Source organism: Polypterus senegalus, chromosome 9 (genome assembly GCF_016835505.1).
Source record: "Polypterus senegalus isolate Bchr_013 chromosome 9, ASM1683550v1, whole genome shotgun sequence".
NCBI classification, from domain to species: domain Eukaryota; kingdom Metazoa; phylum Chordata; class Cladistia; order Polypteriformes; family Polypteridae; genus Polypterus; species Polypterus senegalus.
The window spans coordinates 48,386,836-48,411,608 of record NC_053162.1 but is presented as its reverse complement, the minus strand read 5'-3'; the positions used below and the strand labels follow the sequence as shown (position 1 = coordinate 48,411,608).

At 38.1% G+C, this 24,773-nt stretch overlaps 1 protein-coding gene across 1 annotated transcript in view; it reads right to left on the bottom strand.

Annotated features, from left to right (window-relative positions):
- Window positions 1-24,773, bottom strand: part of ranbp10 (RAN binding protein 10) — a 108,324-nt gene that overhangs the window by 56,523 nt on the left and 27,028 nt on the right. The window contains exon 3 of the mRNA XM_039763093.1: window positions 22,004-22,056. Coding sequence (XP_039619027.1) covers window positions 22,004-22,056 — 53 coding nt within the window. The remainder of the gene's footprint in view (window positions 1-22,003; window positions 22,057-24,773) is intronic.

Below are 24,773 nucleotides of genomic sequence, written 5' to 3'. Positions count from 1 at the left end.
ACAGTTTGTAGGTCTGTGGAGGAGCCTTATGGCTTCCTTTTGCAGCTCTCACAGATTTTATCTAATAGTGCTGTTCAGAAAGTTCTTCTTTGGCAACTTCTTTTAGCATTTCAGCTATTGTGGTCCAGCAATTCTCCCTTTTCTTGATGTACTTGCCAGGTTGCTTGTAAACCCTTAACTGTTTATATTCTATGGGTGGTTCCAGTTCAACTAGGTGCATTTGCAGCACTGTGGCAACAACAGTAATCTAATCGTAGAAGGTTTAAGGAAACCTTTTAAATAAGGAAAACAGCATCTTGCTACAGCAAAAAAGAAATACTAAATTACAATAAAACCATACTCACAAAAGTATAAATAAAATACATACCAATTTTAAATTAAATTACATTCAGAAAAGGCATACCAGCAAAAAAAGCCTTTTTAACATTTTACAATAAGCAGGAGGTCAGAACACTGTTGTTTGCTTTGCACTTTAAGTTCAGTTACAAAAAGAAAGCAAGAGTTGCAGGAATGCATTTGCTTTGGGGTCGGGGGGATCACCTTATTGGCGAAGGGCGGTATTAGATTTAAGTCTCAAAACAGATCACAATGCATTTTACGTGTATAATAATAAAATAATGATAATACATTTTATTTATATAGTGCCTTTCCTATGTTCCCATGTCTGATGCCCTGGGCTCTTCAGACACCAGCACAATCACTCCCAAGGCATCTTGTAGTTCATGACCTAGGTCAGTAGTGTACAGGAACAAGACACAGACAGGATAAAATGGGAAAAATAGTGATACTTTATTTACAGTGTACCAAAAAATAAATACATATATAAAAGTCCAGTGTCATATCAGTAAACACAGTTGCAATGGCACACATAAAACTAATGAAATAAATAGGAAAAAAGGTTACAACAACAAATGATTCATCAGCTGACCCTAATTCAGCCCCACCAAAAACACTCTGGGGCTTAATTCTCAATACACTACACTCCCTTCGCATCTTTCACTACACAGAAGGTTACTCTCAATCCACTAATCAACAAAAAGACATTTAGTGTACACTGTGCCTTCTTATGTCACCACAGGGATGGTGCAACCAATCCCTGACAACATATGCCCCATTCACCAGTTGAGAAATGCGCAACAATGGCTATGCCATGGACTCCTCCTAGTCAGGACTCAGCACACAAATGCCTAAACACTTGTGTATGCCTGCCAGTAAGTGAGCAAAACTGTGCTGTCTCTCTCCTCACTTTCCATCTGTCCCTCCAGTAAACATTCGATAATAATTTACCTTGGCGGTTCAGAACTTACAGCTTATTTATGTCTGTGCCAGCACATTAATGGTTCTCTTTCTCCTCCGCAGTTTCAAACTTGCATTGGTTGCCATCTTCTCCTGTCTCAAATGCATGTTGGCCATGTAGTACTCCACAAGTCCAGCGTGCCTTTTCCGCCTGCAGCCATGCGTCAGCTTACTAGAACCCCAAATGCACTCCCTCATTTACAAGGTAAGTGCCATTAAAAATATTTATACAGTAATCCCTCCTCGATCGCGGGGGTTGCGTTCCAGACCCCATCCCAAACCCCCCCCCGCGATAGGTGAAAATCCGCGAAGTAGAAACCATATGTTTGTATGGTTATTTTTATATATTTTAAGCCCTTATAAACTCTCCCACACTGTTTATAAATATTCCCCGCAGAGTTATACAGCATAATCCCTTTGTATTCTCTTAGATATTAGGTAAGATTCACTGAAATTATGTAAACACACTGTTTATATACAGTAAAACCTAAATATTTTAAAGATATTGAGTGTCTCCGATATCACATGTTACAGCCATTACGATAGACATGCCACCAGCAATAAATACGTACAATGCAACAAAAATAGTATACAGTAAATGTGTGTGTACAGTGACACTAAGCGTCATACATGTACTAAGTACTGTAAGTAGAAAATTAATTATGGTTACTCACCAACAATGACACGATGACTTGTCTGATAACAATGAGTTTTATTTTACTGCACAACAAAGGAGAGCGTTACAGCCCTTAAAGGAGCCACTTCAGGCGATTGTGAAGCACTACCGTTGTTCTTCTTCTGGCAGTCTTCAATCCAAATCCCTAAAGCAGATTCCATCCAGACTACTGCCTTATTACATCCACTTACAACTTGTTTTGCACCCTGGTTAAAAGGACACTGCGGCCGTAGATCTTATATTCCTTTCCTACTTTTAAATAAAAAGAATCGTAGCCTTCAACAAATCCAAAACGTTTACCTTTTCGGCAATCGTTAACATCTTCCGTTTGCGCTTGGGCACAGCCCCTGAAGCAGTAGCAGAATGTTTTGGAGCCATAATGAAGGGCTTGACTATGCACAAAGGTAAACACAAAAGAGCACAACTCTTTACACAGCGAACGAAACACGTTGATGCTGAATGAGCGAGACGAAACTTCCTGGTTAACACTGCATTTAGCAAGCAGGAACTTAACTGCGTGCTCCGATTGGTTAGCTTCTCAGTCAGGAGGACTTAACTGCGTGCTCCGATTGGTTAGCTTCTCAGTCATCCGCCAATAGCGTCCCTTGTATGAAATCAACTGGGCAAACCAACTGAGGAAGCATGTACAGGAAGTAAAAAGACACATTGTCCAGAACGCGAAGCAGCGAAAAATCCGCGTTATATATTTAGTTATGCTTTCATATAAAATCCGCGATAGAGCGAAACCGCGAAAGTCAAAGCGCGATATAGCGAGGGATTACTGTATATAACCTAAATAGGCTATAAATAATTCTGCTTTAATTCAAACCTAAATCCTGTGAAGCTGGCCAATCAAAGCACATCACATTTAACAGCTACATCTGCTAACTTTTCACCACTCCTCAGTTGGTAGACCTGTCACCACAGATGAACTGCTATGTCTGACTACTTTTGTTTCAGTGTTTTTCACACTGATTCCATGGCATGCGTGGCATCAGCACATGCAGTGCAAAGTAAAGTTTTATTTTGGCAGTTATTTGACACAAAGAATTCTGAAATATTAGCAGGAACACCACATTACAGTAAACATAAAAAACACCATTGGCAACTTGGTCACTGTATGTTCCCTACAGAAATTCACAGCAATTTAGTACATTAACTTAATTTAATTCAGATTGGATACCATAATGACCTTACATGCATTTCAAAACTCTCTACCAGAGATTGGCATGTGATAAACGTTATTGTGCAGCCAGTCCACCAATTTCAAATTTCAATGGTAGGGGCAACACTGACATGTATAATTCTCATTCATATCACAGATCACTAAAATATGCATTTTGACCAGTTAATAAGTCAAAGTAAGGCATTTCATGTTAAAATGACTTAGCATATTGTCATATACCACAGGTCTTTTCATAATGACTTTTATGAAGCATTAAACTGGAAATATCTATACATACTTTGACTACTTAACGCTAAAATCCCTGAAGCCTACAAAAAAAGTCATTATGCTGGGCCACCTTAAATTCCTCACACCTCTTCATTCATGTCCTTGTTTTGCAAATGTGTAAATCAGCATAAGCAGTGAGCAGCCTGCTATCGTATCCCCCACTGACACAGCTGAAGGGAGAGGCAAAATTCTCAGAGCTCAAGTCTGCTTTTCTGGGTGTAAGGTGTTTGGAATTGTATAGGGTAAATAATATATCTTTATTTAGAATACATACATTTCATATGTGTTCCTTGACTACAATAATCTAGGTAATGCAAGCCAAGAAATGTTGAACACATAACTAAAACAGAAATTATTTTCATGTTACAGTAATAATTGACACAATGCTGATGTGTAGTGTATAATGTGTGAAGACTTAAGTACAAAAGTCAAATAAACACTTTCAAAAAAGGAATAACAAAAGTTACGCTTTTATTCAAGAATATAACCAAAGAAAAAAAAATTACTCAATTTACTTGTTACTGTCAATGTGTAAACACCAAAGCCCAAATATCAATCAACACAACCTTGACATGTGTGCTTGGTTTGTGTAGAGGTAAGAACAGTTGCTTTTAAGGTCAAGAGGTTGCAGGTTTGATCCTGGGTCTTTCCTGCTTTACTGTTTTGAGTAGTGAGCTGCTATTATTATTACTATTATATAATAAAAACTCATTGGATTTGAGTCTTTAACACCCAGTGTAAAATTTTGATACTTGCAAAAGTTAGAGTTTTTCTTTTTTTTGGTTAAATTTTATTCTCTCAGTCACGTTCACGTGGTATAACAAACTTGCCTCTCCTTGATGGCGTTTACCTCCATTCTTTTCACAACAGCAGTGATGACCACAGTTGGTGCTGTGGTTGATGCCTGGTCAGAACTATTTGTTGTACTGGCAATCAAAGATATGATGCTCTGTGACCTCTATCAGACTATCATGCGGCATTTGCGCTTTGACAACAAAGACACCCATGTACAATGTGTGAAAAAATATACATTTGCTGTGATCTTGGACATCTGACAAAGTTTTGTTGAGAATTATGTTTTGAGTTACAACCCAGGGCAACATATTACTGTTGATGAGTAACTACTTCCAAACAAGGTCCACTGTCCTTTCTTGAAATATATCGCAACCAAACATGACAAATGTGGCATCAAATTTTAGACTGTAGCAGATTGGGAGACAAAGTAAATGCACAATGCCACTCCTTATTTAGGAAAAGATCACAGTTGTCCCACAGGAGAAAGACTTTCTAAGACTGCGGCCATAAAGTTGTTTATGGACAAAGGCAAAACCGTAACAACAAACAACTTCTTCATGTCACTTTTGCTGGCTAATAGACTGCTGACCTGAAACACTACTCTGCTTGGCACCATGAAAAAAGTGGGATAGGAACTTCCACCTGCAGCTAAAGTCACTTCAGTATGCATGAAATTCTCCACGTTATTGTTTAGATCTTGCAGTGCCATGCTGATGGTGAATGTGCCCAAAAAGAAGAAGTCTGTCTGCATTCTCAGTACTATGCACCATAACGTGGAGATTGGGCAAGACTGAAAAAAAAATGTTCAAATAACATAGCTTTTTCAAATAATGGAGTTTTCAGGCATGGATGTGTGTGTGCATTAACATAAGAGGCAGAGACAGATTTGATGTCATTCAAGTGGTTACTGAAATATAAAATAAATACTTAGCAAAGGTATAATGAAACAAGTATGCTTTTATTCAAGAATAAAATTGAATAAAAAATAATTCAAGTAACAACAAAATACCAAGAAGACATGATTGACCAACATTTGTGTGTCTGCTTATATTCCTTCAGCGATATCTTTTACTGGTAGCAAAAATTTATACCAGCTGTTACAGACTCAAATCAAATGTAGTTTTTATTATGTAATAAAGTAATAACAACAGTAACTTACTACCCAAAATGGTAAATGAGGGGAGGACCAGAGTTTGAAAACACATCATCTTGATTATGAGGCAGCAATTCTTACATCCACACCAGCCAAGCAGAGTCATGTTTAGGTTGTGTAAATTAATATTTGCGCTTCAGTTTTTACACATTGACAGTAAGATGTAAATTGAATATTTTTTTTTCCGGTTATATTCTTGAATAAATGCATACTTGTGTGGTTATACCTTTTGTGAACGGGTTTATTTGATATTTAAACTTCAGTCTTCACACATTATATACTCCATTTTGTCAATTATTACTATAACTTGAAACAGTTTCCTCCCATTACCCTAAAACATGCAACATAGGTTTAAACTTTTGGTTTAATGATGGCTTTCAATTTGCTCAGTATGAGTGAGTGTGAATATGGACTGGTGACCACTGTAACATTACTACATGCCTTGTGCCCCAGACTACCAGGATAGGCATTTCATATTATTCCTATGTAGTCAGCTAAGCCGAGCTGACCGTCAGATGATCCCAACACTCAAGTTTCAGCATACAAGCAGACAGCAAGATCCCATGGGAGCATGCCAGTGCCAGAAGAGGGCACGAAAGCAGAAAACATAAGCAAAAGTAAGCCATCAAATTAAAAAGGCCTGTTTTCCATTGTTGGTTGGAGGTCTTTATCTTTCATCAGATGGGCTGAAAACACTTAGTCAAACAGTGGACCAATTTTGTCCTTAAATGGATATTTTCAGTGGTCACGGTCGTTTACCACTCCTCCCTGCATGTGCTTGTTTGGATGAAAAAAGCTTATGATAGTGTACCTAATAGTATCGTGTGAAATGTGCTACACATGTGTGGGGATCTGGAACCTCTGCTATTTGGTCATTGTATTTTGGAGGCAAGGTTGATTTAAGCAGAATTATGTTTTTATTACTGTCCTCAAAGTCCCTAGCTCCCAATGAACTGACTAGCAAAAATAGGCTTAGATAAATTTAATCGAAAAATTAAACTTACCTCACCTCAAGCATATTGATAGCCTTGAATCATTATATCCCAGTTTGTCTCAGAGTAACCCATATGCCATTTCTCATCTGCAATGTGAGATCACAAAAGGCACTTCTCACACAATAGCAAAGCTAATTCACTTACAACTTCCTATGTGGACTGCAGGAAATTTCAACTTTTATGTGAAAAGTCAAAGTCAAAGTGAACTTTATTGTCATCTGAACCATATACAAGTATACAGATAGACGAAATTGCGAAGCTCAGGGTCCACAGTGTAACAACATGATGTGCAAATAGTAAATTAAAAATAGAATAAAAATTTTAAAATTTATAATTAAAACACAAACAAGACAAGACATAAATGTATGTCTGCGTACTACTATCACTTAAATCTATTTTTCTACTTATACAAGTTAACAAAGACGAACAAAGATTAACACTAAACACTGCGGACTCGGGAGCTCTGTAAGCCGCAGCCTGCATGGGCGCCGCCATCACCTGCTGTACAACACCAACCTGATGTTACTTCTCCATAATTTCTTATTTGAATTATAAAAATGCACTGCAACTACTTTGATCAACATTTTTTTTTGAACTAAGGCCTACATAAGTTATACAAATGAGAGCTGTTAATATGCGGGTCATTTTAACCACAAGCAAAAGACACAGTGATTGTCCTGGCTGATGCCTAAATATGAACTTGTATCAAGTGGCTGTTGATTAGTTAGCAAACTGCAGTATACTCTCTCATTTGCTTGCTTAGCAGAATGATACAAGCCTAGTTCATGTAGTCATAGGCCTGAATAAAATTCAATAATATTAATACCTAATAAGCATTTTGTGAAAAATCATACAAATATTTATAGCACATAGTTTACCATAAGCCCGATTTTTCTTTTCACCTCCAAATTAAACCAAGGCACAAGGATAGATATTTCACTGATAATCACAAATCAGAGGCACATAAACTGCTTAGTGTCAGTGTCTTGGCCAGACAACAGAGTACATATGAGAGATCAAAAGAAACAAAGCCCTCACTGACAGTACTACAGATGGGATCTTTACAAGCGATGCATGCGGAAATTGTCGATAAACGTAAAAACAATGTTTGCTACAGGAACAAGGCAACAGCATCAGAGGTTAATCTCTACCTCTGTTAGCCTCGCATCTGAAGAAGCGCAGAGCCACTGGCTTTCTGGAGGAGCGTTAAGATGTTTTCCTGCCATTTCAAAAGCAGCACAGGCCTTCTTTTGTGCTCCTTGTACGAGATAAAAGTGAGCATCTATTCAGAACAGTTGAACGCATTTTGGATGAGAGGAGATGCAGACTGTCATCTACAAAAGTGGAGATACTTACATTCATAAACAAGAATCTGCCCTCAATGCTTAATAAAGAATAGGCTAGTCAGTTAAAGAATTTAATACACTGTAGCTATCTTTTTTGTGCTTGTTGTTGAAGACTATTTTCTTGTTATAAACTTCACTAAACATTTTATTTCATAAACAGTTGTGTTGATTATGATTAAAAGAAATCTCTTTCTGTGTATATGTTTTTATAGTAAATAATAAGTTTTATTTATATTAGGTCAGTGAACAATTTGCAAGAAAAATGTCATTTTGTTAATAAAAATAAGTAACAACTGTGGTCAACATTATATTTTAATTAGAGGAAAAAAACACTTTATAATAGGGCATGAAGCTTATACATGGCTGGTGATGCAAAAGCCTATTTAAATAAATAAATATTTTAAAAAAGAAATTGGTACCAAGATCAGCCAAACCTAAAGATAATGAATCCATCATTGGTATCAGGTCTAAAAAAAAAAAAAAGGTTAATCTGAACATTCCTATGAGATACACAGATCTAAAAGTTACTAAACCATTTATGCACATCAATGAAGTGTTTGTTCTGCAAGATAACTTTGGAAAAGTGTCTAGAAATTGAACAGACACCATCCGCTCCCAGTCAGTCAAGACGGGCAAACACACATGTCACAAGGATATGTACTAAGTCCCCTTCTCTATGCACTCTTCACCCATGACTATCAACCCATCCACCAATCAAACATTATTGTTAAATTTGCGGATGATACGACTGTCATTGGGCTTGTAACAGACAACAATGAAGCTGCATATAGGGAAGAGGTTCAGAATCTGACAGCATGGTGCAACACCAACAACCTGGTCTTAAATACCAAAAAGACCAAAGAAGTTATTCTGGACTTTAGGACCACTAAAAAGACTAAAGTAGTAGTAAACTAACTAACAGCATGTGCCTACTGCTACTTACTTGCCTGTTTGACTTACTGTAAAAACCTAAACAATGATGTAATTTTGAAAGTATTACTCAACACATTCCTGTTCTTTATCAGAAAGCATAATGCAGGAATAATATTGAAATAAACTGTCTTTTTTTGATATGATCAAGAAAATTTCTCCACATTCCTAGGATGATGAACTATGAAAGAATAAATGAATGTAGAGTTTTACAGCATTACATGATAAGGTGTTATTTTTATCATCTGTCTCATTAAATGGCAATTTATTGGGTTGTCTGATCTAGACCTTACCCGTTTTATTTTTTTCCCCCAATATATCATTCAAGTTTCAATGATTAAAATTAAAATTGAGACTCAACCCCCTCTCCTACAACTAAGTTGTGTAAATAGGAACACTAATATGAGCCCACAGAAATTCACTCTTACCAATGGCAATTTAAATGGTCCTTGCTGCAAAACCAAGCCCCTAAATTTCTCCCCAATATTGTTGCAGTCTTGTTTTTAAGTGTTTTTGTTCAAAGCCCTTACAGTTTCAAAACAAACACCATATTACAAATGTCTTCCTGTGGAAACCAAGCAAGATAACTGGCATGAACTTACTACATAGAATCTTACACTAGTTAAGAACTGTATCTATATAATGTGAAAATGTATTCCACCTACTAAACAATGTTATGGTACATTACTTCACAGATATGATTACATTATTTCACATGTATTGCATCAGCTGTTTTTTCAAACTATCATTGTCTGCACCCAACCATTTTCTGAACACACTTAAGCCCAAAACAAAGTTGCAAAAGGCAGAAGCCTATTCTAGCAGAACTTAGCAGAAAGCTAAGCTCCACTCTGTTCCAGGGCATTCCAATTCATCAAGCTAAGGAAGCTGCCTACAGAAGTTGGGGCAGAACACTTTTTAGACGGGCAAGGAACACACTGACAAAAGAAATGAGATTGGCTAAAAAGACTTACTCTGAAAACGTGTATCAGTGTGGAAAGGACTACAAAAATACAGTATTACAAACTTCAACCCCCGCCACATATTGCAGTAAACCAAAAGCTGGCTGACGAATTGAATTATTTTTACTGCAGGTTTGATAAGCCCCAGAATACAACTGGCATTTATCTCCAGCCCTCACAGTGTACTGACTTGTACGACTCTGCCCCCCACACATTCTCCAACTCAGCATGCATTAAATATCTCTGAAGAGGATGTGTGCAGACTCTTCAAAGGACAACACACTAAGAAAGCAACAGGTCTGGGATGGGGTCTCCGACTTAAAAATCTGTCCTTATCAACTGGCCCCTGTCTTCACTCGGATTTTCAACATTTTCAACAAATTGTTGTGTGAAGTTCCCTTACGCTTTAAACAAGCCACTATCATACCAGTCCCTAAAAAATCCAGTATAACAGAATTGAATAAATACAGGCCTGTTGCTCTCAAATCTATGGTCATGAAGACCTTTGAGAGACTGGTGTTAGCTCACTTGAAGGATATCACAGCTCCCTTGTTGAACCTCCATTCATTATGTTTTCTGAGAGAACCGGTTAGTTGATAAGTCAACATAAGTCTGACCTACATCCTGAAACATCTTGACAACCCAGGGACATATGCAAGGATTCAGTTTTTGGATTTCAGCTCTGCTTTCAACACAATAATCCTAGAGCTCCTCCACTGAAATGTCACCCAGCTTTTCATTCCTGCCTCCACCTCTCAATGGATCACCAATTTCCTGAACAATAGGAAACAGTAAGTGAAACTGGGGAAACTCACACCTAGCTATCATACGATCAACAAGGGCAACCCCCCCTTAGATGTGTGCTCTCCCCACTACTCTTCTTCCTCTACATTAATGACTGCACCTCTAAGGATCCCTCTGTCAAACTTATCAAATACGTAGATGACACAACCATCACTGGACTCATCAGGAATGGTGACAAGTCTGCATAGAGAGGCGAGGTTGAGCAGCTGGCCCTTTGGTGTAGTAGTAAAAATAGCTAAAGACTCTTAAAACTGTGGTGATAACAGTGGATTTTAGGAGAGGTCCCACAATATTATCCCCTCTCTCCATATCTAATACTGCTGTGAAATTTGTGGAAATCTTCACATTCTGGGATATATATGCTCCCAGGACTTGAAATGGGAGAGAACAGCGAAGGATCCATCATAAAAAGGGCACAACAGCGATTGTACATCCTGCGACAGCTGAGGAAGTTCCACCTTTCACAGATTCAGTTTTTTATAGCAGTCATGGAGTCTCTTTTCAGCTCATTCATAACAGTGTGGATCAGATTAGTGACTAAACATAACAAAACAGGCTACATCGAATAAACAGGTCTGTCGAAAATATCACTGGAGCCAGTCTGCCCAACTTACAGAGCTGGTATTATTCTAGAATCCTAAAAAGGGCTAGGAATATCATTACTGACCCCTTACACCCAGGCCACAACCTTTCTGAACTTCTTCTATCAGCACAGGCCATCAAGCTGAAAAATGGTTCGTTTCATCCCCCCGGGATCTTACAATACTGTTCACATAATGTTAATACTTATAAATCTGATTTTGATTAAAAAGGCTCTAAGCAAAAAAAAAAAAAAAAGCTAATTCGTCATTTTCATATTCAATGCCAAAACCAACACCATCCAACAGCCATTAAAAAGAAATGTAAAACTATTTGGAATAAATAAATTAATTAACAGATTCTAAAGATAGAGCAATATGAATATGAAGTAATGAAATATCAAAATGGGTTGAGTATGGAAATATGATGAAATTAATATCAAGAGTTCTTCACTAAAATCCTGGGTGAAGTTAACCTTGCATTATATTCCTGGTACAGCTCATTATTGGTGACCCAATCTAAATAATATCTACAGAAACTAATATTTCCACATCTCCAGAAATGTCTGTGGGATCACTTTGGCAAAACAAGTATATTTGAGGGAATAATTATTTCACATGTTTTGCATAAAAAATAAAATTCAAACTAGATGGGCATTAGAACTAATTTGTGAATTTTCTAAAATTGATAAAGAATATGTCAAATTGCCAAACGTACGCTCTATACAAAAAGGCTGTTATTAAGGACAATTTAATATTTTGAAAAAATTTTTAATTAATGCAAGTATTAGGAACACAGAGAAAAAGGTAAGATTTTAGCATAAGAACAGCACAAAGATTTTTGAAACACGATTGTAGAGATTAACAATACAGTTGTAAGTTAATTTAATTTAAAAATGTACAGTACATGTTATTTTAATGAGTTATGTGGTAGGAAAGATGTGGCTCCCTAATGAGTTTTATGGAAGAACTACTATTGTTTAATTCTAAAGAGATTTTCTTAAAAATAATATTTGTGCTGATTTTTTAAATTTTCCATTTATATAAATAAAGTATATAAATTCAGAAATCTTTAAAATCGGTGTTGGGTCGATTGACCAAAAAATGACATGAACATTGGACCCGCACAAGCCAAACTATTTACATTTAAGACAATCAAATCAAAAGGCCAGTTTATCCAGTTTAGCTGCAAGCATGAAAGATAACGTAACCTTAAACAAATTGCCATTTTTAATAAAATTTTAATTCAATTTTAGTAAAATTTAATTTAATAAAATTTTTAAAATACCATATTATCATAATAAAAGATTTTCAAATGATTTCTCTGTAGCTTTTATTTACAATTACAGTTTTTGAACTACATAATTAAAATCAGTTTTTTTAATAATATGGGATTTATCTATAAACTCAGAACTTGCATACTTTAGAGCAATTTAGTTTAATCCATATACCTTACATCATGTTCATGAAACATATGTTGCATTCAGACATTTAAGAGATTTAATCATAAATATCAACATTATAAAACATTTAGATTAGTTCTTAGTTTACCAACTAATACTGCAACTGCCTGGCAGGAACAAAAATTTGGGGAAGTTACAGAGGCATTCATTTTTATATTGCTTTCAAATCAGTGTAAAATAATAACAAATATTTGTGCACCATGAACATCAAAGTAGTGATATACACAAATATACTAGTTATGTGTGTAATTGACGTAAAAATTCCACAACATTACATTTCTAAATAACATCAAGTAAATCAATATCACATTAGTAAAATTTTATTTTGGACTATGTTTCAATATTGTTATTTTTATTTTTGTTTTGCAATATTTTTCAATTAGTCCAAACTGCTATTTCAAACAAAAAAAAAATCACATTAATTATTTTCTAATTTAATAATATTATTTTAATGTCAAAAAGACAGATGCATCATAATATACACCAAATAACAGGGAAAACTAGTTCACAACTATAAACCAGAACATATACTAACACCTAAAGATATAGGCCGTTGGGGATTTTATAACACCCAAAAAACCTAAGGACAAAGGAAGTATAACCAAATATTCAGAAAACTCCAATAATAGGCCAATCTTTTCACTAAATTAAACATGGTCTTGTGTTAAAATGGTCTCAGGTTACAATAGTTCTGCAAAGTACTAACAAGCACATAAAGCTGTGAAATTTTTATCTAGCAGCTTTCTTTTTGTAATTACAAATAAAGCAAACTATTTTTAATGGTATGCATGTCGCAGATGTTACGAACAGCAATGAATTTTACTGCACACTATGGGCTTCATCACCATTTTCACTCATTTTGTAATTTCATGTGCACAAGAGCCAATAGCTTTGATTTAGGTGCCAAATAATCAACTGTGTAAAATATTAATCTTCCAAACTCTTGCCTTTCTAAACTGCATGTATATGTGCCTAATTCTTTTTTCTTCTCTTGTACATTTTCTACTCTTGTACATCCCAACTGACTGGAAAATGGGACTTGTCATTTCTGTCTGGAAAGGGAAGGGTGATCTCCTGGATTGCAGTAACTACAGGAGGATAACACTGCTCTCAGTGCCGGGTAAGGTCCTTGATAAGGTTGTCCTCAAAAGGATCCGTGATCATTTGCACACATACCAGCGACCGAAACAGTCTGGTTTTACGCCTAAGAAGTCCACCATCGACCGCATCCTGGCACTGAGGGTTCTCATGGAACGCAAACGCAAATATCGGCAGAGTTTCTTTGCAGCCTTTTTCGATTTTCACAAAGCGCTCGACTCAGTTAATCAAGCTGCCCTGTGGGACATCCCAAGGGTTCGCGGGATCCCCTCGAGGTTGCTGGATATCATGGTCGGCCTGTACACTGGTACTGTGAGTGCTGTGCAGAGTGAAGGCAGGACCTCTGCATTTTTCGCAGTTGATTCTGGGGTTTTGTTAGGGGTGTGTTCTTGTTACTCTGTTCAATGCTTGTATGGACTGGGTGTTGGGCGAGGTCATGGGGTCCAGTGGCTGTGGGGCATCTGTTGGTGAAGAAAGATTCACGGATCTTGACTTTGCTGACGATGCTGTGATTTTCGCGGCGTCAATGGAGGCTGTGATCGGGGCGCTCGAGAGACTGAGTGTCTGGGCTTGCGAGTGTCCTGGATAAAAACCAAGATCCATGATTAATGACCTCTTAGGCACAGCCATCAGAAGTGTGTCTGTTTGCAGAGAGAGTGTTGACCTTGTTGAGAGGTTTACTTACCTTGGCAGTGACATTCATGTCTCTGGTGACTCTTCCTATGAAGTCAGTAGACCTTGGGGGTAATGAGGTCGCTGGAAAGTTGTTTGAGGCGCTCCCGATATCTATGCTAAAGGATGAAGGTCCAAGTCTTTAGAGTCCTGGTGCTTCCTGTCTTGCTATATGGTTGAGAGACATGGACGCTATCCAGTGACCCGAGATGAACTGGATTCCTTTGGTACTGTGTCTCTCCGGAAAACTCTTGGGTACCGTTGGTTTGACTTTGTGTTGAATGAGCAGTTGCTTATGAAGTCCCGAATGAGGCACATTACCTGCATTGTGAGGGAGTGTCAGTTACGGCACTATGGCCATGTGGTGCGTTTCCCCGAGGGTGATCTGGCTCATAAGATTCTCATTGTTGGGGATCTGAGTGGCTGGACCAGGCCAAGGGGCCGCCCACGTAACACCTGGCTGCGGTAGATAGAGGGTAATTTCAGGAGTGTGGGACTGGATCGCGGGTCTGCCTGGGGGGGTTGCAAACCGGGATCCAGAAGTCTTGATGATTCAAACTATGTACACTCATTAAGAACAGTGTATTTTACTCAGGCTCTGAATCTGTGTCACTGACCATCAGAATGTCAGTGTCAGAGGGCCATCCACTGTAATTTAGTCTTCTTTTCTTGTTGATGGAAATGAGGGAGTGTTTGACACAGGGCTTGGGAAACTGCAAAGGGCCTTCTCTACTGATTGTGAGTAAATGCTGGTTGAGACATTGAGTGAGTTTCGCAATTTTGATTTTATTCTTTTCTGTACTGAAAAGCTATGTTCACATTGAGCTGCTGAAATAGGCAAAACAAGCATGAAGAATATTGTGGAAATCTGTACAATAAGGTTCTTTTGTCAGTAAGAATTCCCACAAACTGTTGTAAGACTTGTCTGAAAATTGGCCTTTAAACTGAGTTTTTTGCAATCTCCATTCTTTTTGCTCAGCCGTGACATCACATCCGTTCTTCAACAGGTCTTCTTGATACCACTTAATTAAAATGTCAGTGTCATTTTATCCAAAAGTGGTTCAATCATCTGGCCATGAATCATGATAGATTTTGTAAGCAGCAGAAAGGGGGCATGCATTTTTATAACTCTGCAAAAGCTGGGACAATAATCATCCCTTCCACAGGATATGGCAAAAGAGCACAGTAGAGAAAAAAGTGACAAAAGACTCCTTAGATTCTTTTAAATAGAAGTGACTCAATTTTAGCTGCCAATTGCTCATTTTGTAAAACAGATCAGCATTTCAATAACAAAGGCTCACCTGTGGAAAAAGAGTGTCCTCTAAAGTGGATGGAGATGCACATTAAATATGAAACTGATACAGAAAACTGTCTACAGTCTTTTAGAATATATTTTGAACAATTTTAGCTATACAGATATACATTTTCCAAGCAACTTACAGGGGCACACATTTCTACAGCAAAGGCTCAGCTATGGAAATCAGTGTCCCTCCTGGTGGACGTGATGGAGAGGCACAGAAGATATGAATGTGCAATAGAAGACTGCCAGATAGGCTTTTTAAAGACACTGTGCAGCGCTTTAACTACACAGTGTTCACAGTTTTATCAGTTTTAATCTGCCATAATCAACTGTGCATGTAATATTCAAGAAGAAGAGTTTTATAGGATAATAATATCAACTGTGAAAATGAGATCGTCCCTGAATTTAAAGGGGTAGTCATGACAAGCTAGAAGTTAAACTACTTCATTTACACGGTTTTAATGATTCATATGATGCAGATGAAATTTGAGTTCCAAAACAAAGCCTTTCCCATTCTCTTTGTTCCCCCACAAAACAATTACCTGAGTAAATTTTTAAGAGCAAGTCACTACATATGGCATGAAAGTACATTATTACATTTATTTTAACAATTGGTCATCAAAATGTCTTTGTACAGAGTTCTTGGGGGTCAAGTAATGAATTATTAAATTATAACTATTAATAAACTTTTTACTAAATCTTATTTTCCACGTTTCTTTGTTGAGGAGCTCCCTTTGAAGAATTATTGGTAGCATAACATGCAGTAAGCACAACAAAACAACTGAAATAATAACAAAGTGGCATTTATCAATACTATTTTAAACAAAGTTTACAGTCAACCATCAATCACAGAGAGCACCAGTAAAACGACAATAACGTGTAACACACATGCAATCTTAAAATGCAGACTTCACAATATCACTGTGCATGAGTGTTTACTGACATACAGGCTGGCATTTTCCATGGAGCACACAATAAATCAAAAAAGAAACAACGTGCAAAGATCCATGAACACGAGGAAATCCATGAAAATCACACCTTAGTGGGACAACTGAATTCCACAGAGCACAGATATCTTCATAACCGGGGACCTACATGATAGCCAGATGAACTTCAAATGTTTTGCATGTTATCCTTGCATTTTGATGACCGGTTGTATTACATTCAGCCCTTTGTTTCTTATTCTGACACAAACATAACCAGCTTCTCATTGAAATTCACCATTTGGAATACACAGCCACTGCACCCAGCATGAATGTGTGAAGTGTATAAGCCAGTTTTTAGTAGAATGCGGCTCACAGATATCCAAGGGGAAGCCCATGCTGACACATATGTTAACAGCCTTTTACATCTGTTACAATATAATTTATTTAAAGTTTCAATGATTTCAATTGCCACTGGTCAGCTAAGTAGAAATGATAATCAGAAAAGTCTATTTATGGTCACATTTTGTGACCATTTTAGACACATCCTGGAGCCAAGCACGTATTGCCAAATCTAACCAGTAGCACATGCAGTCACTGGTCAGCTCAGTCAGGGGAGGTGATACTCAAAGCAATTTTTCAGCATACAATACCTGTCACTGAATGTAACAGGTAAAAATCACAGCTGCACAACATGTTTAGTCTCAGGTGAGCAGTTAGATAGGTAACTGTGGGCTTAGCCGAGGAGAGACAGAACCTGCTGCTTGTAATTCCCAGCATCCTTTACAGCTGGTGGGAAGGGGTGATACACTCTTATTGAAAGAAAGCATGTATCTGCTAAGGGATCAATTGTCAATTAGTGGTGTCTTTTTGTGATCATTATTATGGCTTTGCTAATTCCGTGATGTACTTCGTCATTATCAAAAACAGCAGGATGTTTTTTTAAGTATAAGGTCAACATTTTCCTATGAATTAAGTAATACAGCATTATACATTTTAACTGTATTTTTATTAAGACATTTTTATTTCAATTTACAACTTGTATAAAAAAACTAAATTATGAACATCAGCAGAAGTAGAACTCCTTCATAACCTGAAGGCTGCCTGTACTGGCTACTGAAAAGTTTACACGTGAACAAATGTTTCAGTTTAAAATAACAATTTAGGTAGTGCTTAATACAAGCAACTCTACATGTATCCTCCTTAGACTTGAAATGTACCCTTCATCAGGAAGTCCCCTGTTCCATTTTTTTCCATATGCTGTACTTTGTTGTATCTTTTGAATAAAGGTAACATGCTTGACAGGAAGTCAAACTGAATGGCATTTGCTGTCTAGAAATTTAATTATATATCTTTTTTTTTCTCCAGTTCCCTGATTCAGTCTTAATAAGTTAGAAAAGCTTTTTAATTCTAGTATTAGTTTCTGAAAATTTCTATTATGAAGCAAACTGTGCCATTCAAAACATTAACAAAACAATGCCATCAGTTTTGGAATGAAAATGCTGGCGAGGAAACACATACCTGAGAGAGAGAGATGCCTTTAAGGTGCCTTAAAAAGCTGTGTGTGTGAGTATAAAATACAGAGTGAGACAATCAAAAACTTAAAAGTGCAGCTTCAGTCCATTCGCATGGTATATAGGTGGCAATCAGTCTCGGGAAGGATACTGGCTTGGTTTGGCTCAAAGATTTGAGGAAAGTAAGAGCAGACCGTGTTGCCTTGGGCTCCAACTCTGCAGTGTTATGTGGAGCCGGCAACATGAAGGTGCAGCCAGTGAATGTGGCAAAGAAATGATCATTGGAGGTGCATGGAAGGATCTCTAGATGATCAAAACAGCGGCCATGACATTGGACAGTGGTAAGGAATACAAAGGCCCCCAGTAAGCCTCACATGAGAAAGCAAGACATACTGTGCTTCACAATTTAGGCTATACAGTACAACACCCAAATGTGATAATATTGAAGAATATCTCATTATCAATATCAAATACAGCAAAAAATATTCATAAATCTCTTATTTTTATTCAGGGTAAAATACTAAATACTAAATTAAATTGTGCATAAGTAATCAACATGATAATGATGATGACCCCTACAAAACAGTGGGATGTACAAGTTTGTGCACCCTATAAATTGATTCATACAAAATCAGTCATTTAAAAGTCCAAACCTTTAAGCCCTAAGGTGGAACTAAAAAGGTCTGATGGCACAAATGCACACAAGTCAATTTCCCCTTGGGATTAATAAAGTATCTATCTATCTATCTATCTATCTATCTATTGTGGTCCATGGCCGGACATTTATCCCGGCCAATACCCCCAGGCCGCCAGAGGGAGCCCTCCCTGCGACATAGAGATGCCCCAAATTCCAGCAGGGCATCAGGGACTATGGAGTTTTCCTGTAAAGCCCTGCTGGATAATGTCGGGACCACCAGGGGTCGCTCCAGGGAGAACCAGGGACTACTATTTACCCTACGTCCCGGAAGTACGTCCGAGTCACATGGACAAGAGAAATTACGTTACTTCCGGGGTGAAGAAAAGGACTTTGTATCTGACCCGGAAGTGATAAGGAATCGTGGACTGAAGGATGGGAAACACTTCCGGGTCAGGAATTATAAAAGGACTCTGGGAACTCCCAGACGACGAGCTGAGCTGGGTGGAAGGGTGGCAACGTGTCTGGGAGTGGTGGATTGTGATTATTGTTTATTGTAGTGTATTGATTAGTGATTTATGAATATAGTGGGGTGGACAGTGCTTTGTGCACATTACAGGAAAATAAAGTCAAATATTTGGACTTTTACATCATGTCTGACATCTTGGTCAAGGGTTCAAGGGAGCGATAGCACCCCTATCTGTCAAAGTGGTGTAGTCGGCAGGATTCGCTGGCCGTCCGTTTGGCAGAGGACCTGTTTAAAAATTTTCTGTGGGCAGAGAACCCCGAGAAGGCGACATCCAGACACGCAGCAACAGCGTCGGAACCTACCTTCACCAAGTCCGGTATGGGAAAAAAAAAGGACAAGCAGAAGCGACAACACCAGCAGAAGAGCCACGCTCGTAATGGCCGACGCTCAGGAGGAGTTACAGAGCGGCTACACAAATCGGGAGAAGCCTCCGGGGACAAACATTCGCTCTGAGGTACGTGCTGAGGATTTAATTGACAATCCGTTTAAAATAACACACTTTGTCCCATGCATGTACCTCGGAGAAGATCACCTGGAGGCTCTGTGGGAAGCAGACAACATTTCCAAAGACAGTGGCACGCTCCTGTTCGAGCCGACGAGCACGAAAGGGGACTTCCGCATGTCGGCGGCCGGCAAGATACACGTGATTGACCCAGGTGTGTTCTGGGAAGGAGAAGGTCCATGTCCCGCTGTTTGCACCTTTGTCGACAAAGAGATGGACTTGGACTTTTCGAAGGGGAAGGGGGAGGCGAGCAAAGCACTGCTCACCCCGCAAAAAGGTATGGAGGCCCGGAAATGGCTGATCGTTCTGCCGACAAATTAACACAGGCGGATCACAGTCAGCCAAAGATGGCGGCCCGGTCCTCCGATAAAAACTCAAAATCCCAGAAGCCTCCGCGAAGCCCGTCAGAACATGTGCCAACAGCAGACGTGTTCATTGGCTCTCGGTCAGTAGGTAAGGAGAACACGGAAGTGAACCTGCCTCTGGCCGAATTAATTAATTCTTTTGACGTGTGGGCTTTCGAAAAATAAATCGAGTCCATATGTAGTCTTTTGTAGATGCTGGTGGTGATAAAGAAGACCGTCGGGGAATTGGGTGAGACGGCCGAAGTGCCCATTCGAAAGGTAGATGAGTACTTGCAGCGATTAAGCCAGGAGCTTCCCGTATTATATGATTTGGCGGTACAGGTAGGTAATGCCGGTACCGTATATAATAAAATAGGGACGCAGTGTGATCTGGGCCCACGTTTAATAAGTAGCGGGTGCCAAGTTACTGCATGCCCTACAAAAGAGCATGGAACATTGACAGAGCGGTTGGGGGAATGGCTGATTGAGCCCGAGCAGCTGGATTGTGCGGTCTCTCGGCACGATTCAGTCCTGAAGACCCTGACCCATGTTGTAAATAAGTCAAAGGGGGTGCAGACAGTAAAGGGTCTCTCTCTATCTCATAGAGAGACTCAGACTGTGGGAAAGCCCCAGAGTAAAAAGGAGATCCCAACTGAGACAAAGGGGTCTCCTGATAAGGTAAAAAAGGGCACTGAGATAGCAGAGGCGGCTGGGGACTCCTACTCTGTGGGAAAAGGGGCGGAGCCAAAGATTTCAAAGTGTTTTCAGTCCCGCCGAGGAATACAAACAAGGGGAGTACGGCTGTGCTATGAATGCTGCAGGCTGGGTCACATATGACGAAATTGTCCTCGGAGGACAGGGGATAGGATGACTCATTTATTCAATGTTCCCCCTAGGTTCTCCCGGGACTATTCAGAAAGTTGCCAAGGCCCGATCAACGAAATCTCTTGGAGGAAGACATCCTTCGCAGGGCTGGCCGCTTCGTACCATGGTTCTTCGCTGTGTACTGTGGTCCATGGCGGCCACTTATCCCAGCCAATACGCCCAGGCCGCCAGAGGGAGCCCTCTCTGTGACACGGAGATGCCCCAAATTTCAGCAGGGCATCAGGGACTATGGAGTTTTCCTGTAAAGCCTTGCTGGATAATGTCGGGACCACCAGGGGTTGCTCCAGGGAGAACCAGGGACTACTATTTGCCCTACGCCCCGGAGGTACGTCCGAGTCACATGAACAGGAGGAATGACTTACTTCCGGGGTGAAGAAAAGGACTTTGTATCTGACCTGGAAGTGGTAAGGAATCACAGACTGAAGGATGGGAAACACTTCCAGGTCAGGAACCATAAAAGGACTCTGGGAACTCCCAGACGGCGAGCTGAGCTGGGTGGAAGGGTTGCAATGTGTCTGGGAGTGGTGGATTGAGATTATTGTTTATTGTAGTGTATTGATTAGTGATATATGAATATAGTGGGGTGGAGAGTGCTTTGTGCATGTTACTGGAAAATAAAGTCAAATATTTGGACTTTTACATCGTGTCTCATGTCTTGGTCAAGGGTTCAGGGATCTGTCACACTATCTATGAGCAAACGCATGCCTATACAGTGCATCCAGGAAGCATTCACAGCGCATCACTTTTTCCTCATTTTTTTATGTTACAGCCTTATTCCAAAAACCTCAAGTAAACTTCTTTCACGTTGTCATTATGGGGTGTTGTGTGTAGAATTCTGAGGAAAAAAATGAATTTAATCCATTTTGGAATAAGGCTGTAACATAACAAAATGTGGAAAAAGTGATGCACTGTGAATACTTTCCGGATGCACTGTAGATGGAAAGGCTTGCCCAACTTGAAATCAGGCTAGAAGGTCATAAACAAAGAGAATTTCACATACTCCAACAAATAAATGATTTTTCCAGATAAGAAATTTCAAAGAAAATAGGAAACATTTCATTATGATGAATAAATTTGTTATAAACATTTTAACAGTAAATTTACTTATTGTTTACTACAATGCAGAGACTTCATCGCTACCAATTACTCACCAGGAAGTCGGTTCATATTGACACCTTGGGCAGAAAGTCCTATACCCATGTATCTAAAAAAAAATAAATACATAAAAAGTCAACTTTACATTTAATTAACTGGGAGCTCCTCATCTGATATATTAATAAAGCTAAAACTGTCAGCTTGCAAAGATAATAGTATTCTCCCAAGCATTACAGAATGCCAAGGTAAAAATAGTAGTGCGAATGCAGACTGTCGTCCAATGGGACTGAGTCACAAATGCATAGCTAGCTAGAACAGAAGAAGCTATTAAGCTAACACCATATTAGAATGAATTAGTTACAGTAGTCCAAAGAAGGCCCAGGTCCCAATATGTCTTGGTGAGGCAGTATAAACATTTTTACAAGCAAAGATTATGTTGAAATAATTTTTTCTCATCTTCTCGTTTAATTAGAGCAATGACTTTGCTGAAGAATGGAGAAAACTGACTGTTTCAACAAATTTATGTGGAATTATAGATTTATTTTTGGTTTATTATTGTCACATATATGGAGTAATGAAATGTGAAACAACATACAACACATTACCTCAGATGGCATCATAATACAATATATAAATAATTCTGAATGTTCAGAATTTAAGTCAAATAAAAACAACATATAATTGACAAGTTAGTATGAAATATTTACATATTTATACGAACAGTTCTATTTACATTTCAGGAATGTGGTACCTGGGGATGCATCTTTGCAGAACTGTTAATTATTTTAGTCACTAGCTGTGGATCACTGTGATTTTTACTGTAATAACCAAAACAGCAATGTATTTAAACCTTTCTAAATAACATAATATATGCATTTGTTAGATTATTACCAGATGCCTTAGGTCAACAATAATTAATGTAGGATTAAACATAACTTTTCTCTGCAACATACTTTCAAATGATTGAAAAGTTTGTACCGAATGAAGGGAAGTGTTATGATTAGCACAAAGAATATTTATTCAAAAGCTCTTGATTTACACCAATAGGACATTCTTTACCAAAGAAAGCTAAATGAAGAAGATAAAGTTGTTGCTGCAGATCACTGATATTGTACTACTAGAGTTTAGGGTTCCATTAACAAAAAGTAGCAATTTAAATATTTTGCTGATTCATAAGGGTGATGTGCAAAAAAAGCACTGGACCCTCTTGTTTGTGTAGTGAATGAAGTTTTCATCTTGCTCTTACAATGTTCACAAATTTAACTGTACAAATAAAATGGATATCTTATTTTACAAATAAATCAAGGAAACTTATGTCCTTCCATCTTTCGCAACAGCAGTGTTTTCAGACATGCAGAAATTCAGTTACTGAACTATTTAATTTTGTATGATGTACTAAAAGAGGTCACTGTGTAAATCAAAAAACAATGTGGATGGCAAATAGTCTTTTCACATGAATTTTGAAGGTCAGAACACTGGGTCAGCTATTGCACCTGGAGACATTTTCAGGTTAATGGGCATGAGTAATACCCCTTCTGGCTGTAACAGAATTTGAACCGGCAACCTTCCAGATATCCGCTCCGATCCTGAACCTCAGAGCCACTGCTCTGAATTATGAGACTGATTCAATGATATTTTAATCTTACCTGTCAAAACGTGATTTTCTTTATATAACAAAATGAATATAGGTAGTCACTAAATGTGATTAGTGCACAATAAACACCTTATAAACATCTGGATAGATGAAAAGAGTCCAGAAAGAGAGATGTGGTAGCGCATGGCTGTTTTCATTTGTAAACTATAAAGCTGCAAGAAAGCTTTGATTAAGTGGCATGCAATTAAGAGAAAATGTAAATAAAAGTATAAAATATAAAGAAAAATAATCAAATGAAAAGGAATATTTAAAAAAGGAAATGATTTAACAGTATGTAAAGGTGAGACATACATCTCCTGACAGTATATATATATATTTTTTTTTTTGAATTAATAACATTGGTGATTAACGGCATAACCATGCACCCAAGATGTAGACTTTTTTTTTTTTTTAACCAATTATGGCTAGGAACCATATGGATAACCAAACAGGATGAAACATATCTTTTTAATTTTGAGTATTTGGGCATATGAGGCAATAATTGTAAAGGAAATTCTTTATTAAAAGCTTGGCATAAAATGGCATAACATAACATTACATTCTCAATCCAATTCAAGGATATAAGAAGGAATCGCCTATGAAAAGCCAGCAAACACCTACACTCATGTGGAGTCAATTTAGAATGGCCAATCAAGCTAAATTGTACATGCTTTTTATTTGGAATGAAAATGGGCAAAAAAAAAAAATTGGAGAAAAAAAACCCACATGACCACAAAGCATACAGTGTCATTGTCAATTTATTTTTTTAGCACCTTTAAATAACCACAGTTAAACGAAATTGCTAGAATGTAAAAATGTAAAATACAGATGTTACCGCTATATGTACTGTAATTCATGCAAACGTGTTTTCATTGCCAGAGGCCTTAGAAGGTGCAGGGCGTTTCAGCAATATCGTGGGGCTTTAACCCTTAAACTGCCACATACTTGTGGGTTAATGCATCCCTGGACGCCAAAAACTTTTTTCCTGCACTTTTTAAGTAAACGTCACAATTCACAAAGAAAAACTGAAATTTTAATGGAACACATTTTTTTCTTGCAAAGAGCATCACAATTACTGCAGCACTAATCATTTAACACACTGCTAATGAACTGTAAAAACTATTTAAAAAAAAAAAACTACTGGCACAATATGTACAAAGTGCAACTGATGCCATTGAGGAAACTCAGTAAAT